Here is a 23,912-nt window from a genome sequence, read left to right as displayed (position 1 = left end):
AGTGAAATGGTCTCGTTGGAAACAAAGCATCTCTCCAAAGAGAAAAGGACAGAGTTAATTATCCTTGATAAAGGGCTTTGTTTGCAGTAAGATGATTTCACTATAGTGAGTTATGTCAACTGACAGGAGCCAGGACTGGGATTTACCCCCCAGGCATTTAAAAGGACTGGCCCTGGTGACCAAGGATCAATTTCTTCTGTGCAAAAGGAAGAGCTGAAGACCTAGCAACAAACAGAAGGTGTGAAGGACAGGGTAATGAGCTGCAACTACTCCAGGCCCAGAGACTTCTGACAGCAGCAGTTCCCACTCGTGGGTAACACTGGACTGGGCTCCTTACCTCAATGGCATCGCTGATTAAAGGCACAGTATCATCGTGGCTTATTTTACAGTTTGGTAGCTCATTTATACCCAGATCATCTTCCAGATCGCCTCTCTTCTCTATGCTGACGGTCTCCTCATGGGCATCCAGACTAGATGCGCGGAGTGCGGCAGACAGCACCTCCACCTGGGCTGTGGAATAAGGAGGACACGGGGTGAGCACGCTCACAGGTCAAACGGGTCTTTCTCCACTTGCTTTATACACTACCAATGAAATGTGTAAATTTTTGGTTTTGTCATCAAAAAGCTGAAAAAAAGAAAAAAAAACTTCTACTGTAGTAAATCATTAGTTCTCCAGAGGAAAAAGTAGAAAACGAATTATGCTTTCATGAGATGAAACGTGTATCCACTACTGTACATGATTCTGCGTTAGTATGAGGAGAGGCTATCTAATCGCTGGAGGCACCTCCAGGGTATTAGCCGAGTCGCGTTCAGGGTGAGTCACTAGGTCTGGTAGTGCGGGAATCAGACCAGCAAGGCTTACTTACTACGCTATCTTAGCAGAGCAGCAGCCACACACACCCTGCCAACACAAAACAATGGCAATGACAACAGTTTCAGTATCTCACAGCTCCATCCCACTCCATCTTCCCATAATTTCTCTTTGAAAACGAAACTCATACCTTGTCCCAAACTTAGGGATCCCCAAAGAACACTGTCTTGCTTGCAGAAAAGTAGTGGTTCTTAAATCTCCTTACAAAGGTGATTAAAAATTATGAAAAAAAAAAAACTTGTTTAACCTCCACCCATAAATAAATCTGAAATTCAGCAAAAACAAAACACAAAAACAACTGCTTACCACTTATTTTAAATAACAATTCACTTGGAGGCTCCAAATAGGAATGCTTAACATGCAAATTTAAATGAATCATGCCCCTCAACATTTACGAGAGCCGAATGGGATGTGGGGCAGACTGAACTATGCTGCTACACATGCTGGCAAATCAGGGCAGGGGCGGGCCAGGTGGGGGTTATTGGGGATCTCTCCCACTAGGATACAGCTCCCAGAGGTTGATGTGATGGCCAAGTACGTGATGAGCAGAACCAGGACGGACTACAATACCCATTGATTCCAGTGGAAGTTGAGGCTCAAGATGGAACCAACCGAGCAACTGCAACCACCAGCTGAACGGGGACCAGAGAAGGTCTCCCTAAGAAGCCGTTAAACTTATCTAGACTATAAGATGCTGCACTCTATGCTTGGTATATGCTTGCAATGAAAAATCTCAACTGAACTTGAACTGTGGTTACACAACAAGGTGGAGGAATTCACCATGGGGGGGAGGGTTAGGGGAGGGGTAGGGGGAATCCCAGTACCTATAAAACTGAGTCATATAAACAATGTAATTAATAATAATTTTTTAAAAATAAAATTAAAAAAATACTATAACACTGCTTCAGTGACCACAAATTTTAAAAAAAATTTTAATGAATCAGTTAAGTGCTTTATGAAGACAGTCTAACAAAATGTTTCTGTCTAAATGCATTAAGTAGTGGTAATGGAGAGGCAAGACACAGACAGAAACAAGTTCTTCTCTAGAAGGTCATTATTGGCTAAATCCAGTAACTGAGTGTTGTGCAAAGTCCTAACGGAGAACCCTCATTCTTGGCAGAACTGTAGCCGCAGTTTGTACCTTGCTCCCCAACCAAAATAAAACGGTGTGAAAACACTGCGATACAAACAGGCACAAGGTGTGTGCGTGTGCCCTGTGGCACTGCAGCTCTGTGCCCTGGGAAGTACCCAATCAGAGCTTTCACAGAAGGCAACTGACTAGTAGGCCATGATTCTGCCTATGTTAATCCTGTTTGTAAAATCACACAAGGTTGCAGGACCAGGTCTCCCAAGGGTTAACACCACAGCTTAGCTTGTTTCTCAAGAGGTAACAGGATGTGTAATCTTGGCCTGATACATTTAGCTCCTTGCTTGACCACAAGTTCCTACTTCCCCTTTATCAAGATGCCCCCCGGGGTTAGGAGCTGCCTGAGCATTGGAAAAGCACTGGGAGGAACTAGAGAGCATAAAAGGCAGACTGCAGTTCAATAAAGTGGCATTCTCTTTGCAGGAATGACCCAGTGCATGTTGTCTTCTTTGTAACCCTACTCCCTCCGCTTGGCGTTGCTGACACAAAGTGACCTACAATGTGAACCTGGCAGCATCAATTAAGTGTTGAAAAGACAGCGGAGCCCAGTGAGCACACTGCCATCCAGCTCAGTGGCTGCTAACGTGCTCAGAGTCCACCCAGGAGGGTACAAGGAACGCAACACACACGTCACGTCTTGGTCAAAACTTGCACTTCACCTGCAGCACAGACTGAAATCCAGAAACTACTCAGGCAGCAACGAATCGGAAATGCACATCAGGGAGCCTCATCTGCTGCTGGTTTTCTTAAGTTTTAAACTGTCCATGCTTTGCTGACCACACACAGGTCAATATAATCCCAGTGAGAAAAACCAAAGAACTTAGGCACACACTTACAGAAGACCCATGACGGCAGAAACCAGCCAAACAGATTTGGTTCATTGCAGTGTAAGAATTATGAAGAGCCACAGTCCCAAGTAACACACGCTTGGTAATGGGTACCTTCTGGGATCACTGTATTTACTCCTTCCTTGAGGTGGTCAGCGGAGCTGAGCTCATCTTTTCTGATCTCTAACTCTTTCATAAACCGTACCAAGGATTAGTCACAAATCCCTAAAATCTTAATGATTTTTCTAACCAGGAGTGCTTAAAAAGCTCAGCTTTTCCATTGAGCCTAAAATGGAAAAGAATCTATTTTAGAAAGAATCTATCTACAGACAACAGTGCAGCCTCAACACACTATTACAGGAGGTGGAGAGTGGCGAGTCAGGAGTTGGGGCTGTGGAGATTATGGTGGAAGTCTAACATAAGAAGAACCCAGACCTGGAACTCGCTGGAGGGAGTGGCACAAGTGACTGCAAACAAAGTACCAGGTACCAACTGCAATAAGTAAAATTGAACTGTAGACGTGTGGGTGACAGAGTTTAGAAGCCTGCCCCAAGGAGAAAAATCTGATAACCAGAAATACAATGACCAAAAGCAAGAGAGACTGTGGCACAATGAATATTACTGAAGACTCTCCTGCAAAGGAGCAAAACCTCAGAATTCTGACAACCTCAGAATTCACTGAGGAAGACATTGAGAAAAAGGGGATACAGAATTAAAAATACTTGTTATATAGCTTCTGAAAAACAATGAGAAGTACATGAAGCAGGATTATGTTACACAGCAAATAACAGCAGTGAATCAAATGAAAGCTGATATATCAGAAATGAAGAATACAGTGGAGCAAACTAAAAGCACACTGGGGAGTCTCCAAAATAAAATGCAGGAGGCAGAAGAAGGAATCTCAGAAGATATTTCCTGTCATGAGGGGGAAGCAAACAAAAGGCTGGAAGCAGAGCTGGATCAGGACAAAAAATGTATTCAAGAATTGAAAGACACTATTAAGAGGCCAAATGTAAGAGTTATGCGAGTCCCAGAAGATGCAGAAAGAAATACTGGTTTTACAAATATATTTAATGAAATAATAAGGGAAATTTTCCCTAATCTAGAGAAAGAATTGGGAAACAAGATCTAGGAGGGGCACAGAACTCCCAACAGGCTTGATCAAAAGTGATCTTCACCAAGACACATGATCATCAAGCTCTCTTCAATTAAACATAAGGAAAAGATCCTTAAATGTGCACATGAAAAAAAATCAATTGACATATAAAGGAATGCCAATTAAACTCACAGGAGATTTCTCACAGGAAACTACAGGCAAGAAGAGAATGGAGTGACATACTCCAGATTTTAAAAGCAAAAAATTGTCGGCCCAGGATAACGTACCCAGCAAAACTTTCCTTTGTCTTTGAAAATGAAATAAAATTCCTCCACAGTAAAGTTAAAAAAGAATATGCCTCTTCCAAACCTGCCCTACAAATGATACTTCAAGATGTTCTCCACAGAGAAAAGGCATATGTGAAGAAAATCCCAGTAAAATAACAACAGCAGACTAAATCAATGAACAACCCATTGCTAAAATGACAGGACCAGGGCCCGGTGGCGTGGCCTAGTGGTTAAAGTCCTCACCTTGAATGTGCCAGGATCCCATATGGGCACTGGTTCTAATCCCAGCAGCTCCACTTCCCATCCAGCTCCCTGCTTGTGGCCTGGGAAAGCAGTAGAGGATGTCCCAAAGCTTTGGGACCCTGCACCCGTGTGGGATACCCAGAAGAAGTTCCTGGATCCTGGCTTCAGATCGGCATAGCATCGGCCGTTGTGCTCACTTGGGGAGTGAATCATCGGATGGAAGATCTTTCTCTCTGTATCGCCTCCTCTCTGTATATCTGACTTTCCAATAAATAAATAAATCTTTAAAAAATGACAGGACCAAATTACCACCCATTCATATTAACCCTGAATGTAAATGGCTTAGACTCATCAATCAAATGTCAGATTAGTGAACTGGATTTAAAAAAAAAAAAATGCCAAAACCCATCTATTTGTTGCCTACAGGAGACATATCTCACCAACAAAGACCAACGGAAACTTAATCTCAGGGATTTTGGTCTTTTTAAATATTTATCTCTTCAAAACAGATCATATAGTAGCATCATTTTCTTCAAGAAGGTTCTTGATTTTCATTTCTTCAGGGACACAAGAGTCATTCAGCAGCGTGTTATTAATTTCATGGCATTGTTAATTTCTTTTTCCTTTCTGTTGTTGATTTTGTTTTGTGGCTTTTCATTTAAGGGGATGTACAGTAGTTGTGTAATGGAGACTGTCATATCTAGTAGCATGTTATTTAACTTCATGGCATTGTAAATTTCTATTTTTCTTCCTGTTGCTGATTTTGTGTTGTGATTTTTCATTTAAGGGGATGTATAGTAACCGTGAAATGGAAACTGTCATATCCAGATGTGAGGATACAATGTACAATGTACAATGTACATCTCTACTTCCAAAGATGGAGGGGAGACATCTGTCATCTGTTGGCTTCTTCCCTAAATGGCTGAAATGGCCTGGCTGGGTGGTGTACAGGGCAGGAACTCCGTCCAGGCTCTCAGTGGGATGGTGCGATCCCAACACTTGGGCCATCTACTGCTGCCTTCCCAGTTATATCAGCAGGAAGCTGGACAGCTGGGGTGCCGGCCAGCACTCCTGCAGATGCAGTGTCACGAGCAGGGACTCCACCTATTGGACCACACCACCAATCTCCAGTCTTCACCACTGTGACAGATGCCTGCCCTGCGAATTCACATCTTGGGAGCTTTGGCAGCTCATCCGTTCGGCAGCCTATAAATACAGCTGTGGGAGAACAAGCCTGACATCGACAACTCTGCTCATATTCTCAAGGGGCTCAGCTAAACCCTCAACAAAGCTGGCCAACCCGAAGAACAGGCTTCTGAAAACCTCACAAAGAAAAACCTAAACGTCCCCAGGCAGTCTGGCAAAGGACATCTCTCACTCTTTGTACCGCTTCCTCTGTAGGGACATCTTATGTCACTACGAAAATACTGGTCAATTTTATGTCTGAAACCCACAAATGGACAGGCGTTGTTACAGGGGGGTCAGACACAGCCTGGGACGCCTGAAGTATCCCAGCTTCCCCAGGAAGCAGCAGTGGAGGAGAGCCCAAGTACTGGACAGCCATGTGGGAGACCTCAATGTAGCTCCAAGTTCTCGGCTGTGGCCTGGACCAGCCCTAGCTACTGCATCTGTTTTGGGAGTGAACCAGGGAATGGAAAATAGATCCACAATCTCCCTTTTGGCATCCAGCCTTCCAAATGAATGCATATTTTTAAAGAGAAAAAAACCCTAAGAACTTAAAAGATGAAAAACAAAGTGATCCACCTGTTTTTAGCAAGGTGAGATTTAAGTCAGGAAGATGAAAACTGCCCTTACAAGGACAATCCTAAATCTTCTCTTGCTTCCCATGGCTCTGGCCAGGGCAGACACAAGGGGCTGACAGACATATAACCTTTTGGGCATCCAGCTGGGAGTCCTCCTTGACTCTCCCACAGTACTGATCAAGGCAGGCAGACACACACACACACACACACACACACACACACACACACACACACGTAACCTAACTTTAGTACACTTCCTAGTCAGAGCTTAATTCTCAATTGTGGATTAAAGTTCTGACTTGAAAAGACAAAGATAACTCCTGACAGTCAGAAGACAATGGCTGACCACAACGGCAGAATTAGAAAACATAAAGCACCAAAAAAACCAAGGTGCACCCCTTTAAAATTCAGAACACCTTCCAAAACGTAGAGAAACCAAGGCACCATTACTTAAGGGACTAACCGTGTCCCAAGATTTCTGTAACATCAAGCATTGGAGGAATGTTGCAGCCTATGGGCAGACCCTGCCAACACTGCCCACTTCCCCTCCCGCGTCCCTGGGGAACCTGGCACTGACAAACTCCAGGTACAGTTTAAGTGTCTTCTCCTTCTGCTGCTTGGGACGGTGCCTGGCACACAGCAGCACAAGACAAGAGCTGCTGAATATGTCACAGGCATAGCAGCGCTATAAACACAAACGCTGGTGGCAAGCTTAAATGCGGCAGGTCCAAGAGCCGAGTTAGAAATGGCATTTGTCTTCCAGTTTCTCCACTGCTGCTTCTAAACTTACAGCTCAACTTTAGTTTCAACAGTGTATGTCATCTGAGATAAAGTCATATACTGAAACTCATACATCCACACACATCTTCTTCAAAAACAAACACAGTTGATTTGTTCGGGTGCAAAAACAAAACAAGCAAGCAAACAAAAAAATAAACCATTTAAACCATGTACTTTATTTTCAGTTACTAGTTGTGAACAAACTGCTATGTCAGAGACCCAGTTGCCTACCATGACAACTCCCAGAGCAGGCTTACCGCTGGTAACCTCTATTTCCCATCAAAAACAGACTTCAAGAAAAAAATAAGAGGGGCCATATTGTGGCACTGTGGATTAAGCTGCTGCCTGCTGCATCTGCATCCCTTATAAGCGGCAGCTGCATTCCCAGCTGCTCTACTTCACATTCAACTCCCTGCTAATGCACCGGGGAGCAGCAGAGGATGGACCATGTCAGGGTGCTCAGACAAAGCCAATGTAGTCATCTGAGGCGTGAACAGATGGGAGATATCTATTTCTTCCCTCCCTCCTTCTTTCTCTGTAAATCTCCAAATAAAATAAAATTTTAAAAATAAGCAAAAAAAATAACACAAAATCTCAGTGTTTCCTGTACTGTGAGCTGTCATACAATGCAGAAACTGGTGGGGGCAAGCGCCAACGATATGGGGAAGGGGAGGTTAGCCTTGTGGGGCAGCAAGTAAAGCCCCTTACCAGCTGTGTGCAATGTTGGCAGCCAACCTGTGCTGTGTGTGTGTCCTGGCTGATCCACTTCCAACCCAGCTCCCTGATAAGGGCCTGGGAGAAGCAGCAAAAGATGGCCTGAATGCCTGGGCCCTTGTCACCCATGTGGGAAGCCCGGAGCAAACTCCTGGCTCCTGGCTTTGTCCTGGCTCTGTCTTGGCTTTGTCCTGGCTTTGTCCTGGCTAAGTCCTGGCTATCATGAGTTCCTAGAGTGTGAATCGGCAGGCGAAGATTCTCTCCCCGTGTCTCTGCCTCTTTCTGTAATGCTTACTTTCAAATAAGTGAATCTTAGAAAAAAAAAAAGACATGAGCTCAAACTGAGGAGTGGAGCTACGACAATAAAGCTTTAAGGTATCCACTGTAAGAGGGAAAGAGTCCCTGAAAATACTCAGTACTTTGCTTGTTGTGCTTTAGAAAAAATGAAAAGCAAGGTACCATTGACACAAGAGCCAACCTAAACACGTCAGGGGAGGTGACAGCCTCAAGGCGGGTACCTGCTGCCTACTTCTCCTTACATGTAATTCTGCAAAAGAAAAACTTCAGTGATATGAGCTCGAAAAGAGCTGTAGTCATGGATTTTTCAAAGTTGTTTCCTGCTATAAACGACATTATAAATTTCTTTCGAGGGCTTACACAGTTACCAAGAAAGTTAAAGTTTCCAAGAAGAGGAAACAACATCTTCACCAGGCACCTGCCGACTAACTTCAACTCTTTTCTACTCCAACTCTTTTCTACAATGAATGAGAAATGTCTCTTCATTTTTTTCCCTACTGCCGTACTTGGAACACATATTCATCTAATAACAGACAATGTTTTATTTCCAGACATGAGCTTTAGGAATAACCAGTAAGGCTTTTGTTAAGAGGAATCAGGTAAAAATACACGCAACTCAAGGAAAAGATATCAGACTAAAAAAACGCCACCTCTTTACCTCTCAAATAAACGAGATAAATTCAACATAAGGGGGCTAGCACTGTGACAGAGCAAGTTAAGCTGCAGTATGAGCCAGTTCATATCCTGCTTGGTCCACTTCTGATCCCAGCTAATGGCCGTGGAAAACCACCCTCAGCCTCATGGGAGACCTTGGAAGAAGCTCCTGGCTCCTGGCTTTGTTCTGGCTCAACCCTCACCGTGAGGCCATCTAGGGAGTAAACCAATGGTTGGGGGAAATCTCTTTCTCCTAACTCCAGCTTTCTTTTTATGCAGAAATGCTAGGGGAAGGTCAACAGTGAAGGAACTCTTTGTGCCACTTTCCCTGGGAGAGCCCTGGGCCTGCTCCCAGGCTTCTAGGACTAGGAAGTGAATCGGTTACCAGTGCCCTCTCACTTTGCATCTCTCAATGAGAAAAACAACAAACTTCAACCCTTTACAACACCACATTCCATGGAAAACAAGCATTTTTACCTGTTAAAGCCTACAGTTTTTTCTGTAAAAACCACCACTGTGTCCATATCTGCATCACCCAAGTCTCCCTCACCTTTAACATCTGGATCATCCGCATCACCCGACTCTCCCTCACCTTTAACATCTGGATCGTCCATGTGGGGCTCAAGATTCTCGATCATTTCCTCGAGCTCCCGTCTGCTGGCCACGGTGATGTTTGGAGAAGCTGGCCCAGGGATCTCAGGTGCTGCCTCTGATTCCTCCGAGCTGAGGTTTTTCCCAGTGTCCTCTTCAAGCTCCACATCCAGATCTATTTCAGGGAGAGGAGTCCTCCAGAAATGGAAAGAGTTGTATAATTCCTGATCTAAGACAGCCGACTCCTGGGAACTGCTGCCAGCCTCTGCTTGTGATGCCGATTTGCAGTCAACGAGATTCTCATTGCTCTCACTACTACTTGCGTCTTGAGATTCTGAGGACAAAGTACAAAGTGCAGCACTGTCCACCGGAACACTGAATTCACCTGCAGCTTCCGTACACACCTCAGCAGCACAGTCTTGGGCCCTGTGTGGCAGGGCCACGCTGCAGCTGCTGCCTCTGAGGTCGCAAAGGGCATCCTCTGGCCTGGCAAGCACGTCCTCTGCAGCCTCAGGATCTTGAAGCCTTTTATTGTTTCGTTTGGGGGGAGAAAGAACATGAAAATATAAAAATAACTACTAGAAAAAAGATAATGCACGCAAGTTTCAACTGAAACTGAGAACCTCATGTGCATGACTCAATGATTCTTTTCCCACCAGTTGTTCTGTATTCAGCTAAATACCTGCTACCTGCAAGTCTAGATATACAAACATTATATATAACATTACAGAACATACCATTTCAGAATCCTAGGATTCTATACTACACGTTAATTTGAATACTAAATAACCAAAGAAAAATAGTGCAGAAACGCACATACCACTTCATTGTATTGCTACTCCGCTCCAATGACAGCAGCGAGGTAAGAGTCTGTTCACTTCCTTACATCATAAAAGGATGTTAACAACAGAAAAGACGCTAATTCACTCAGAGTATATCAAAATCTGCTCAAGCATAAATAAAAGATTGATTCTGTTTCTTCTACAATTTTCATTTCTACTCCAAAAAGTTCGCACAAAGTTCTTGACTTAATTGATAAGAACAAATGGTGCTAGTCATCATTGAATATTGGCATGTATTATCTAAACTAGAGGACTAAAGCTTATTATCTCTTGTACTTTGGGGCTTAATTAAATCTAACATTTTAGTGTTTGTTGAGCACCTACTAGCAGCCAGAAATGGAATCAGTACTAAAAGTTGCAATTTGAATGAGATGCAGAAATTGCTAAGATCACTACTGGAGGCACATGGATGGGAACACACAGACAAAGCTCACAGACGCAGGGGTGTGTCCCAAAACACCTGTGGGGAGGAGGTGAGCTTTGGAGGAAATGACATGAGCTGAATTTAAAAGAACTAGTAAGGGTCTGGTGCAGAAGCCTAGCAGCTGAAGTCCTCACCTTACATGTGTCGTGATCCCATATGGGCACCAGTTTGTTCCTGGGGGCCCTGCTTCCCATCCAGCTCCCTACTTGTGGCCTGGGAGAGCAGTCAAGGATGGCCCAAAGCCTTGGGACCCTGCACCAGCATGGGAGACCCAGAGGAAGCTCCTGGCTCCTGGCTCCGGATCAGCTCAGCTCTGGCCGTTGTGGCCACTTGGGGAGTGAATCATCAGAAGGGAAGATTCTCCTGTCTGTATATCTGCCTTTTCAACAAAAAAATAAATAAACTAAATCTTTTAAAAATAGAGGAACTGGTAAGTATTTAAGAGGGCAAGGGGAAGAAAAATGTCATTCAAGGAAGAGCTAGCTAACAGAATAGCCACAAGGCATCAGAAAACAGCTAAGAACGAGCAAGTGTTACTATAGCGCACAATACCTGTGCAATTGGCCTGTGTGCTAAAACAAGTTAATACGTGAATTAAGGAAATCATGAGTGGACTGCAAAAAGGACACAGAAAAAATGGAATGAGAAGATAGCTTATGTTGGTTTAGTCTGAAATCCTGTGGGGCTTGCTGAGCCAGCAGTTACAACACTGCACTCCACACTGGACAGCCTGGGTTGGCTTCTTGGCTCTGGCTCCCGACCCCGCATGGATGAGCACTCTCCTTCTCCCTCTTTTTTCCTCTCCCACTGTCTGTGACCTGCCTTTAAAGAGATTAAACTTTAACACTCTTAACAGCGAAACTAGAAGCAAAGTCACCAGTTAGGTCACTCAGTTGTCTAAAAAACACGAGTGTATTAGTTTCTCAAAACTTCAAACTTGCAGCATGTTTTTAAAGAGAAAAATAGAAGACACACGAAAAACTCCTGCACTAAAATCTGGGAGGAATTACTGCTTGCACAGCTTCAGACTGAGAAAAGCAGACATTTTTTACATTCCAATTTCTTGCAGCTGGGTACAAGTCAACGCAAGCTCAAACTGCCAACTTTAAAACACAGACATTCTTAAGCATGGACTTGCACCCAATGCCCACGTAGTGCGGGCCGGGCCAGGCAACACGGCAGGCAGGCACTTAACCCAGCCTCGCCATGGAGCCGCTGCTGCCTGCAGGAGCTGAAACCAGAACTGAGGAAGAACCCGAAGCCAGCACACGGGGTACAGACGTCCTGTTAGGACAAGGGCAAATGCCAACCCTAATCATACTTCTTTTTCTTTTTTTTTTTTTTTTAAGATTTATTCCTTTTTCTAATTGGAAAGGCAGATACACAGAGAGGAGGAGAGACAGAGAGGAAGATCTCTCTAATGATTCACTCCCCAAGTGACCACAACGCCTGCAACTGAGCCGATCCAAACCCAAAAGCCAGGAGTTGCTTCTGGGTCTCCCATGCTGGCGCAGAGTCCCAAGACTTTGGGCAGTCCTTGACTGTTTTCATGGGCCATAAGCAGGGAGCTGGATGGGAAGCAGGGCCTCTGGGACATGAACCAACACCATATGGCATTCTGGCACGTGCTAGGTGAAGACTTTGGCTGCTAGGCTACTGCGCCAGGACCCCTAATCCTATTCCTAAATGGATTTGCACATAACAAATATGCTTTTGAAATTAAGGGGATGTAAAATTGTACATGAGAGAATTACTATATTTCCTAACAGCATCAGTGGGTAGACCAGAAGTTTTCAAAAGTGAACTTTGAACTTTTTGTGCCCACATGTTCACCATGAGCATCCCAGAGAATCAAGTGCAAGTATTTCAAAGTGAAAACAAGTGTGGACCTGTTTACAGCAATGCTATGTTCTGAGATGAAAACAAACTTGCCATTTTCTAAACTCTGCTGAACGAACTTTTAACATTAGTGAAATCCTTCTGGATGAATTCCAACAGTCTCCCACTGTATTTTCACATACTTGGCACGATGTTACGTTGACCAAAAAAAGTTATTTTTAGGTTTATCACATCCACATTTTCTCAGAACAATCCATAATGTGCCAGGCTAGTGATGATGTTCATATAACTAAAGATAAAAATCGAGACCGCCCCACCAGATGAGCTCAGAGTCGACTGGGGGCTCTGCTGTAGCAAATGCAAGATCCACGCTATGACTAAAGCTCAGTGCTGCACGTCCAGTGCCGCTGAGGGCAAAACAAAACCTCCGGCCTGCTGGACAACCACGAGACACCTGCTGCAAGTGATGAGGCTGGGCTGGGCGACAGCACCTGTGCACGGGGCAGCTTCCCAGCAGCAGCAGAAAGCAGAGCAGGGCCAGACAGGCTCGCAGCACACACAGGGAGCACTCTCAAGGTCCCACTGATCTTTCTCTGATGGTAAAGCGCAAAGCTGAACACTCAATTTTGTCACTGACCAGTCTTCATCAACATTTTCAGGATGAGGGAGAGAGACACTTGATTCAACAGGTCAGGTGTTTGTGATCAATGCAAGATGTGGGTGACGCATCACATAACACACACATACAAGCGGCACCTTGCTGACTTTTCAGAAACCTGAATCCTAGGACACAGAGAGGCTCCCGTGGTGTCCCACCTGGCTCCCAGCAGATGCTCACTTCCTGTGTGCATCAACGCTCTCACGGAACAGGCTTCAGGCAGCTTGAGAACAAAAGCCGCTGTAGTATTTCAGGAGAGCAATCAAACCAGCGACCCTGACGTGAAACACTACCCAGGACTAGTTTATTTTTCACAATATTTAAAGCAACTTTTTTCTTGGCGAAGAACTCTTTTTAACACACCATATAAGTCTGATAATATAGAAAAAAATTATATATATACATATATATATGAATAGAACTTAATAAGACATCTCATCATAACAGGAGAGGAATTAATGAATCAATGTATCTTCCAATAATGCTACAAAAGGGGGCCTTGGCAACAGCATCTTCAACCATCTTTAATTGATAAGGCTGTATTGGCCCACAGCCCCATCCATATTCTCTAACACCGACATCTGTGTTCACACGACAAGGCAGAGCCGAGTGACTGACACCTATCTGGCCTTTTACAGAAGGCGTATCATCTTCCATCACTTACAATTCTCTGAACATTTACGTTCTCATTCTCCAGATTTGAAGCTAAAGTCAGGCCACGACCTTCAGCACACTTAAATACAAAGTAAAAGAGTACCCTGGCGTCAAAAATTAGCAGCAGATCATTCTCCCCCATCAGCAGCTGATTTCAGAGGACCCCACAGCCTGGGCTGGCTAGACGGACAGATTCAGAGCGATTTTTCCTCCTTTACGAAAAACAGTACCTCAGGTGTGCTTGGCTATTCAGCAGGACAGGAGGAGAACGGCAAAAAGGTAAAACCAGGCAGAGGAAAGGAAGAACCGCCAGACCCAAACACCAAGAAAGCAAATCTCACAGGACCAAGACCAAGCAGAAAACGTCCCTTAGCGTCATGACAAGGGCCAGACAAGCCGCCACGGCCATGCAAGCATCCCAGCAGGGACTGTTGCAGAACACGTCCTCAAACAAGCTACCATGCGTGTCTGCACACTGCTCATGTCCTCGTCTGAACTGCATCCTCCTTAAGCATATGCTCAATTATAAAATGTACACAGTAAAGTTTTTTTTACTTATATTTTGGCTAACTTATTTCAAACATGAATCTTTAAAATTTATTTTAAAATGTACCCTGTTAGATTTAACAGATGCACCTTAGCAGAGGACCTTAACCACTGTGCCATCGCGCCGGGCCCCAAATTCATTATTCATAAATCAGAATTTAAATAACATCATCATTAACCCTGGATATTCTAAACACCAACAAACAGCTCACTAAGTAGATAATGTATTAAATGAATTTACTCAAATGTTTTAGACTCTTTCATATCCTATTCTATGTGCCACACATAAGAGTGCATGAAATATGTCTCCTTATGCATTACATAACTAACAGAAGACACTTAAACTTTGTATAAAAAAAGTTTTGCCAATTTCTGTACCTATGAGCACTGTCCTAAAAAGAGCACTTAGTGCCAACTACTGCAAATGATGTATACAAGCAGTCAAACTGGAAATCAACTTTTAAAATAATACCTATTTTTATCTTCTATTGAGATATCTTCTGAACTTTTGCTGTCTTCTTTAAAATATTGGCCTGAGCTAGATGGATTAGCAAAAGTAGAAATGAAGGGTCCCAGAGACTGAAATGCTGCTTGGCGAACCTAGGAATAAAAAAGGACAAGAATGAAACATGAATAAGGACTTTTTTTTAAACATTATGCACATGTTTGTGTGTGCATGTGTGTACATAGATTTACGTATGTTTAATAATCAACTTTCCATATGCCAAAGTCAAACCAATAAAATGGTTTTTAAAAACTATTTATCTGAAAGGCATAATTACAGAGACAACGAGACATGAACCAATCTTTCATTTCCTGGCTCAATGCCCAAATAGTTAGGGCTGCGCCAAGCTGCAGCCAGAAGTTTGGTCTCCCACATGGGTAGGAGCGACTCAAATACTTGGGCCCTCTTCTGTTGCCGTCTCACGCACACCTGCAGGGAGCTGGATGAAAAGTGGAGCAGGAGGTACTTATACTGGTAAGAGACCCAGGTCCAAAGCCATACCAGTTCCCAGACACAGGGCTTTATAAGCTATTTCTTTGGCTCCCCCCAGTTACTTGGCAAGAGCGGTCATGAGAAGGGACTCTCTCTATCACTTATGGAACAGAGGTTCTGCCTTGAGTGTGGCATGCTGAGCCCCTCGGGCAGGAGAGAAGCCAAGCAGCCCTCATGGAATTGTCCTCCCAGCCAGCCAAGACACCGTCATCCCAGGACGACTACAGACTACAACACCAGCTCTAGATTCCAGGGCTGGCTTTTAACAGCAGGCTAAGCCAGCACCTGCAACGACAGTGAGCCAGTTTCTGTCCCTGCCTCTCTGCTCGGGGTCAGCCTCCTGCTGATGTGACTAGGACAGTGAAGGACCAAGTACTTCAGCCTGCCTCCTGGCTTTGGCATAACCGAGAGCTGGCTGCTGGGGCCATTTTTCTGCCTGTTAACTAGTTCATTTTTCTGCCTGTTAACTAGTTCATTAGCTTCATCTCTAGTCTACCGTAGTCTCCCTTTCACTTGCCTTTGGTATAGTTTGCTTTCTCTCACTCTGTTGTTCTGCCTTTCAAATAAATAAGTCAACCTTTTAAAACACAAATGAAATGCTCACTCTCCAACAGAAAATAGAAAGCATGCAAAGAAAAATCCATTCCCTGGATGGTAAAAGATCAGGCAACAGAAATTATTTGTGAGACCAATCAGATTTTGGACTTAAAGACTTTCAGCTAATCAATATAAATGTGTTAGCATGACTAAAAGAAAACACAATTTAAAAAGTAAACAAAGTTATGAGGACAATGTTGCAACAGCCAGGGAACCATACCATTAAAGAGAAATTACCAAAAAAAGTCCTGGCGCAGACATACAACTAATGTAAGAAGTTTACCACCTCAATACTAGATGTGAACTGGTGGGAAAAAAGAAACTGCGCTACTAAAGATACAGCAATTAAGAACACACAAGACAAAGAACAAAGACTAGGAAACCAATGAATACAGCCTTGGAGAAATAAATGGAGAAGTTCAGTAAGAATATCAAGCAATGTGTGATGGGGATCATAGAGAAAGAGAAAAGAGAAGTCATATTTGAAGAAATAACTGGTCAAAATTTCCCAAATTTATTGAAAAATAAAACCTATTTGGGGACATTCAAAAAACCTCCAAAGAGAACTAACAGATCCACAGACAATAATATCCGAATAAAAATGCTCAAAGTCAAAGGCAAGGAGAAAATCTGGAAAGCAGCAAGAGGAAAGCAACACAGCCCTTACAGAGAGCTCCTGGTACTAAGACTGACAGCATGGCCAAACTGCACCTGCCAGTGCTGCCAGGCCACAGAGCAGCCAGTGTCAGTCCTGCGCGCTCTACTTGCAATCCAGCTCTCTACTTATGGCCTAGAAAAGCAGAGGAGGACTGCTCAAGTCCTTGGGACCCTACACCCTTGGGGGAGACCTGAAAGAAGCCCTTGGCTCCCAGCCTTGAGTCAGGTCAGACGTAGCCTTTGTGTTGTGGGTTTTTAGGGAGTGAACCAGCAGTGGAAAACCGTCTTTCTTCCTCTCTCTTTCTCTCTCTGTAAAACCGACCTTTCAAGTAAAAATTCAGTAAATCTTAAAACACACACACTCACCCTACCCTTTGGCCCTTAAGACACTGGAAAAAGATGAACAAACTAAACCAAAGGCAAGCCAAAGAGAAAATACAATAGAGATGAAATTAAGGAAACAGTTAACAGATAAACAGAAAATCCAGTGAAACCAGCATTGACCACTGCAGCCATTGGGAGAGTGAACCAGCAGATGGAAGACCTCTCTCTATCTTTCCTTCTCTGTGTAAAATCTGCCTTTGGAATAAAATCCTGAAACCCACAAACCTATGATAACACTGCTAAGTTAGCATGTTCACACGGTGCAGGGGCCCAAGCACTTGGGCCATCCTGCGCCGCTTCCCCAGGACAACGTGAGGGAACAGAATCAGAAGTGGAGAAGCTTCAAACTAAAATAGTGCTCATAGCAATGCTGATGCTGTGGGCAATGGCTCAGCTGACTATACCACAACCCTGGTAAATCATGCATTCATTCATTCATTTGGTTTTTTTTTTTTAAAGATTTATTTTTACTATGTTTTTTTTTTTTTTTGGAAAGGCGGATATACAGAGAGGAGGAGAGACAGAGAGGAAGATCTTCCGTCCAATGATTCACTCCCCAAGTTGAGTGCAGCAATGGCCGATGCTATGCCTATCCGAAGCCAGGAGCCTCTTCTGGGTCTCCCACGTGGGCGCAGGGTCCCAAAGCTCTGGGCCGTCCTCCACTGCTTTCCCGGGCCACAGGCAGGGAGCTGGAAGGGAAGCGGGGCTGCTGGGATAGAACCGGCACCCATATGGGATCCCAGGCATGCAAGGCAAGGACCTTAACCACTTGCACCACTGCGCCGGGCCTTCTTCTTCTGTTTTTCTTAAAGACTATTTATTCTTTGTTGTTGTTGTTTGTTTGTTTTAAGATTTAATTATTTACTTGAAAGGCAGAGTTACAAGGAGAGGGTAAGAAAGAGACGCAGAAGTTTTCATCACTGGTCCATTTCCCAAATGGTCACAACGGCCAAAGCTAGGCCAGTCTAAATCCAGGAGCCAGGACTGCTTTCAGGTCTGTCACGTGGGTGCAGGGGCCCAAGGACGTGGGCTGTCCTCCACTGCCCTTACAGGCGCATCAAGGGAGTGGAGCACCCGGGACTCAAACTGGTGCTCATACTGGAGGCTGGTGTCACCGGAGTTGACTTTACCTGCTAAGCCACTGGCCCTCACAAATTAGTTCTTAAATTATGAATGCATATTTGCTTTTAAGCAGACTAAATTTACTGTTTTATAGAAATGATACTCCAACAAAAACCTACCCAGCGTGAAGGATCACTGATCAAATTAATAAACAGTGCTGATAGCTTAGTCCGCCGAATTTCTTGACATGTTGCACATGAAACCGCCATGAAGCATTCAGCACAAGCCTTTCGGACTCCCCACACATTATCAGAACAAAGCTGGAAAAACCTGGGCAGCTGCACGGGAGGACAGGGTTGTATTAGACACACACACAATTCAGATTCAACAACTTCCATTGCAAATGCTGCTCCCACTGTGTTTAAAAGAATGGGGTTTCTTAAAAAGCAGGAAAAATAACTTAATTTCAATACATAGGAATGTCTATTTAATCACATCTTATAACTAAATATGTAAAAGTAGATATTCTCAAAAAAGAAAAAAACTTACTGACATTCAAGACCTTACATTTGAGCTTACTTTGCCTAACAAATGGTTTCAGAAACATTTTGAGTGTTATACCACGAACATTTGATGCACCACTGTCTTAAATTAATATGCCACCAAAATGCTTTAGGTTTGCAATAAATTAAAGACTAAACTGAAGAACTGGATATACTTAATATAATAAGGAAAGGTAAAAATGAATTAAAGGTTCTCACATACACATATTTTTAACAGTCCTCAAGAAAATTCACCTGCCCAGGTTACAGATAAAACAGTTAAACTCCTAAACGCAAACTCACAATTACCATTGAGACTTGCATTCAGCGGACACTAGTAAAGTTTCGGGCTGCACATGAGCATGCCGCCTTTACCACCAGCTTACTTACGCCCTGGCATCTGAGACACTTACCAGCATCTCCTCAGTGGCTTGCTGGCCAACCACATTGCAAATATCTCCAAAATTGGCAGCACAGACCTGACAACAAAAAAAATTCACTGATATTTCAAAACACTAAAAGCAGAGTCCTTCAGAAACAGTCTATATTAACCACTAAAATTGTGTGCTCAAACAGAAAAAAAAAGAACTATAAAAATTACCTTCCGAACATGAAACATTCTGCAATCACAACACATCTCACAAAACCTGGGCAGGATGAGCCGCTCAGTAATGTCCCTCCCGACCATGGGAGCCATTTTGCACATTATCTAAAATAAACAAGAATAAAAACATACTGAAAATATCTGTAAGGCTTCTTTAGTTAGGGTTAGCAACATAAGAATATGTACTTCAAGGAAATACAAAATACTAGTTATAGCATCATTACATTGTACATACCACAAAAACATAGATGGCCAATGTCTAATTTCACCTTATTTATCCAATAAGCAATCAGAAAAATATTAACCACTGCCAATAAATTAAACAATAAAACACTAAATGAACCATAAACCCACAGAAATTTCATTTTTGTTTATGGTTTTCATTTCTTTGTTTTGCCTGATAATTTTAAGAAAAATTTACTTTTTTCCAGTAACAAAACAAATAATGACTGTTCAAAAGCGATTATCCTCAAGGCAACTCTGGATTAGCGCTACAGGTACTGCTGAGAAAAAGCACTAGCCTTGCATGCGCAGTTCTGTGGTGATCTGGTAAAACTTTGGGTGCTAGGAACATTCCTCCTTTCCTAGAAAAACTTCCCCTTGGGCCCGGTTCAGTGGCGCAAGTGGTTAAGGTCCTCGCTTTGCACGCCCGGGATCCCATATGGGCGCCGGTTCTATCCCGGCAGCCCCACTTCCCATCCAGCTCCCTGCCTGTGGCCCGGGAAGGCAGTCGAAGACAGTCCAAGGCTTTGGGACCCTGCACCAGTGTGGGAGACCCAGAAAAGGCTCCTGGCTTCGGATAGGCATAGCATCGGCCATTGCTGCACTCACTTGGGGAGTGAATCATCAGACGGAAGATCTTGCTCTCTGTCTCTCCTCTCTGTATATCCGCCTTTCCAATAAAAAAATAATAAAAATAAATCTTAAAAAAAAAAAGAAAAAGTAACCTAACCTTTACTAAATCCAAGTTGAAAATAACAATATGTTCCTGAGACGAACACAAGGTAGCTGCCTGCATGAAGACACAGTTCAATACCTGTGGCTTCTTCATCAAGTCCGACTGAACTGCAGCTAGTTTTAGAAGCCTGCACACAAGTGTGAATCATACCTTCAACCTCACCTTCTAATGTAGAAGACCAACTCCCTTCACTATAATGCTTCAATTTCTGCCCCCAATATGTAATAGCAGGTATATCTGTTCTTTTAGAATATGCACAACCCCTACAAAAACTTCCCTAAAATTTAGTGAATACATGTAATTTCCTACGGGCAAGTTTCACAGAACCTTCCTTGGAACTCAAGGTTTTCTGGTCACTAGCTCACCTTGGATTTGGTTTCTTCCATAAAGAAAGCTAAGTCTACTTCTTTATGCGGACAGCTCAAACCACTGTGTTTCCACTCACAGACATTTTGGATAAGAACTTTTGAATATTCCAGAGTTCCCACGTGACATGGTCTGTTAGCACAGAAATGGACCACATGAGGACTAACTATTGAAAACTAGCTGTCACCGAAAGCGCCCTCACATTCAATATAGGAAGACACACACTCCATGAGTGCCATTTAAGTGTCTTGGCTGCTCCCAGCCAACAGCCCGGGAAAAGCAGCATTACAGCCCCAGTTTTGGAGCCCCTGGCACACACATTAGAGAACTGGAAGAAGCTCCTGGCTTCAGCTTAACCCAGCCCCAGCCACAGTGGCCATCTGGAGAGCAAATCAGTATGGAAACTCTCTCTCTCTATGACTTTTCAAATAAATAAATCAAACTTAAAAAAAAAATCTCAGCATCATCAGAAGAGGAAATAGCACCCACATTTTGTAAATCCCACAGCCACTTCTCTTATTTCAGTAAGAATCTGCAACCCCCAAAAATCCAAAGTTACACAGTCTCACTGACCTCGTGTTACCTTATTAGAATCAACTCTTCCCAAGATAAAGTACATGAAAAAGGAAATGCAAAACAACTGCAAGAGAACCACAGATTTCCTCCTAATGCTGGAGATATAATACAGGAAGCTGAACTCTGCTCAAGGCAATGGAAGCAGGCAGAGGTGACAGTTACGCAGCATGGAAATGTCCTGTTGCTGAACTGTACACATGAAAGGATTAACTTTTGTCATATGAATTTCAGTATTATCTGGTAACTGGGTATCTTAAAAACTGGAGATTTTCAAAAGATTAGAGAAAATGTCCAATTTGTCCTACTACTGGTGACCCCAAAACACCGAACATTATTTTTATATCAACAAAGGTGAATATATTACTTTAGACTTCAATACAAACTCTCTAGCCAAACAGATGTGAGCACACTTCCGGTGACTGACCACCTTTCCGATCCACTATCAGAAGCCTCGTGCCTGAACTCAGGAACCAGGGACGTGACCCACAAGGGTAACTCAGGCCTTAGCAGGGACTCTCTGCAGCTTAGAATGGCCGTCAAGGACAGCACTACCAACGCGCAAGAAACAAAACCTACCAGGAACCCTACTGCCACACTTGACTGTATTAAGTACACAAAGCTTAAAAATCCGTGTTCCGGGCCTGGCGTGGTGGCGCAAGTGGTTAAGGTCCTCGCCTTGCACGCCCGGGATCCCACATGGGCGCTGGTTCTATCCCGGCAGCCCCGCTTCCCTTCCAGCTCCCTGCCTGTGGCCCGGGAAAGCAGCTGAGGACAGCCCAAAGCTTTGGGACCCTGCACCCGCATGGGAGACCCAGAAGAGGCTCCTGGCTTCGGATCGGTGAAGCATCGGCCGTTGCGTTCACTTGGGGAGTGAATCATCGGACGGAAGATCTTCCTCTCTGTCTCTCCTCTCTGTATATCCGCCTTTCCAATAAAAAAATAATAAAAATAAATCTTTAAAAAAAAAATCCGTATTCCTCTGATGATCATTGCTGCTGCCACCGACCACAGCAAAGCCACGTGTGCGTGTCTGGCAGCCCTTCCCCAAAAACCCCACGCCAAGGGCGAGGGCCAGGAGTTTTTATTTCCACTGAAATACCTACACTTAACCAAGCACACATAAGAACATCTGGACTCAAACGTTTCTTCATTCAATACAGGATTTTTTTTTCTTAGATTTATTTTTGTTGGAAAGTTAGATCTACAGAAGGAGGGAGAGACAGAAAGATCTGTCCACTGGTTCACTGCCCAAGTGGCCACAATGATTAGAGCTGAGCCAACCCAAAGCCAGAAGCATAAGCTTCTTTTGGGTTTCCTACATGGGTGCAGGGTCCCAAGGCCTCGGGCTGTTCCTTGACTGCTTACCCAGGCCTCAGACAGGGAGCCAGATGGGAAGTGGAGCAGCCAAAACACAAATCCCAAATCGGCAGCTGTATAGGATCCCGGTGCATGCAAAGCAAGGACTTCAGCCACTAGGCTATAGCACTGGGCCCAGGATACTTTGTTTTTCAAACCACACTGGGGATGGGTGAGTACAGTCGTTGAGATGTCATGTAGGATGCCCACATTCCGAAGTGCCTCAATCCCAGCCTCTTTCCTGACACACACCCTGGAGGCAGTAACGAATGGCTCAATACCTCACACCTCAGCACCTACGTCAGCCACTCTGACGGGAGCTCCCAGCTCCTGCTACTCAGGGCATCTGGGGGGAGTCTGTGTGCATGTGTGTCTAAGCGTTCAAAAAGGAAAATCAGCCACGCAGCCATAGTGGTAATAACCAGCTGATTCTTGCATTTGATAGTGAATTTACAGTTACTTATAATTTTCTTAGTGTATAAAGAGGCCTTTCCCTTAGCCCATGATTAAATTTCAGATTCGGTGTAGATAACTTTGACGCATGTTAAGCGAGATAAATCAGTCCCAACATCCTGTGAGCCCAGTCTCCCAGCATGTACTCACAGCCACAGCCTCGGTCTTGACGTCGTCGTTGCTGTCCGGGGCGGTGAGCTCTATGAGCACAGGGCACACCTTGGTCTCCACATCAAACCGTTCAATGAGCTCCTGCTCCAGCAGAGCCAGCAACGCCGCCTGGCTTGTTTTTCTCACCTAGGAAAGCAGTGCAGCAGGAAGAACACACACAATGTAATAAAACTATCCCTTTGTTTCTGCAAACGTGCCAACTTGTGACCTCAACTTCAAGGACCTGTAACTGGCAGGACCCAGCAAGTAAGTATCTTGCTTATTTTCTTCCACAATTACACAGACAGAACTTGGCTGAAGATATCGAACAAAGCAACAAGCGCTACACAACAGCCGGGGCAGCGGCCAGCCAGAGGGCAGCTCTGCAGACTGTCTGCCAGGGCACGAAGGAGACCTGTTGGACTGCCAGGGCACACACAGCTTGTAACAAATCCACGAAGAGAAAACACTCAAAGGAGACTGTGTAGGCTGGACTGTCCTACAGACATTCCACGCCATGCCATTTAAGAACATGTACACAGCAGTCTTACCTGATTATTTTGATCTGCAAGGTATCTGACCACAATGGGTAGTAAGTACTTGGAAAAAGCATATGGAATCGAAGGGCGGTTTTCTTGACAGAATAATGCAATGTGAGGCACCTGTTCCATCAGCTCTGCTCTCACAGTCGGTTCTATTGAAACAAGAGAACTGTGAGCAAACAACTGTCCCATAGCAACACAATCACTCTGAGCTTCAGGCTTTGTAATCAGGTTCCAGACTGTGGTCCTCAGTGTAAACAGGACCTGGTGAAACGCTAATTCTGCAACTCTTCTTACAGCCATGTTTAAGTGAAACTGTCCTAAGTGGGAGGAGGAGCTTACTGCCCCCACATGGGCACCCATCCTTCGTGGTTTGTATTAATTACATCACTTCCTAAAATGAACGTGTTTGCACCTGACACCATGACATAGTAG

The 23,912-nt window shown here is 44.1% G+C and overlaps 1 protein-coding gene across 4 annotated transcripts in view; it reads right to left on the bottom strand.

Annotated features, from left to right (window-relative positions):
• PPP4R1 (protein phosphatase 4 regulatory subunit 1) overlaps positions 1-23,912 on the bottom strand; it is a 76,686-nt gene that overhangs the window by 13,964 nt on the left and 38,810 nt on the right. For all 4 annotated transcript variants that reach the window (XM_040979230.1, XM_040979231.1, XM_040979232.1 and 1 more), the window contains 8 exons: positions 23,487-23,629; positions 22,936-23,082; positions 19,074-19,181; positions 18,886-18,951; positions 18,110-18,268; positions 14,706-14,833; positions 9,272-9,795; positions 338-510 (listed from right to left, as the gene is read on the bottom strand). In XM_040979230.1, coding sequence (XP_040835164.1) covers positions 338-510; positions 9,272-9,795; positions 14,706-14,833; positions 18,110-18,268; positions 18,886-18,951; positions 19,074-19,181; positions 22,936-23,082; positions 23,487-23,629 — 1,448 coding nt within the window. The remainder of the gene's footprint in view (positions 1-337; positions 511-9,271; positions 9,796-14,705; positions 14,834-18,109; positions 18,269-18,885; positions 18,952-19,073; positions 19,182-22,935; positions 23,083-23,486; positions 23,630-23,912) is intronic.

This window comes from Ochotona curzoniae, unplaced genomic scaffold (assembly GCF_017591425.1).
Source record: "Ochotona curzoniae isolate NIBS_2020 unplaced genomic scaffold, NIBS_Ocur_1.0 contig_3176, whole genome shotgun sequence".
Lineage (NCBI taxonomy): Eukaryota > Metazoa > Chordata > Mammalia > Lagomorpha > Ochotonidae > Ochotona > Ochotona curzoniae.
Note: the sequence above shows the minus strand (reverse complement) of the source record. Positions and strands in the feature narration are given on the sequence as shown.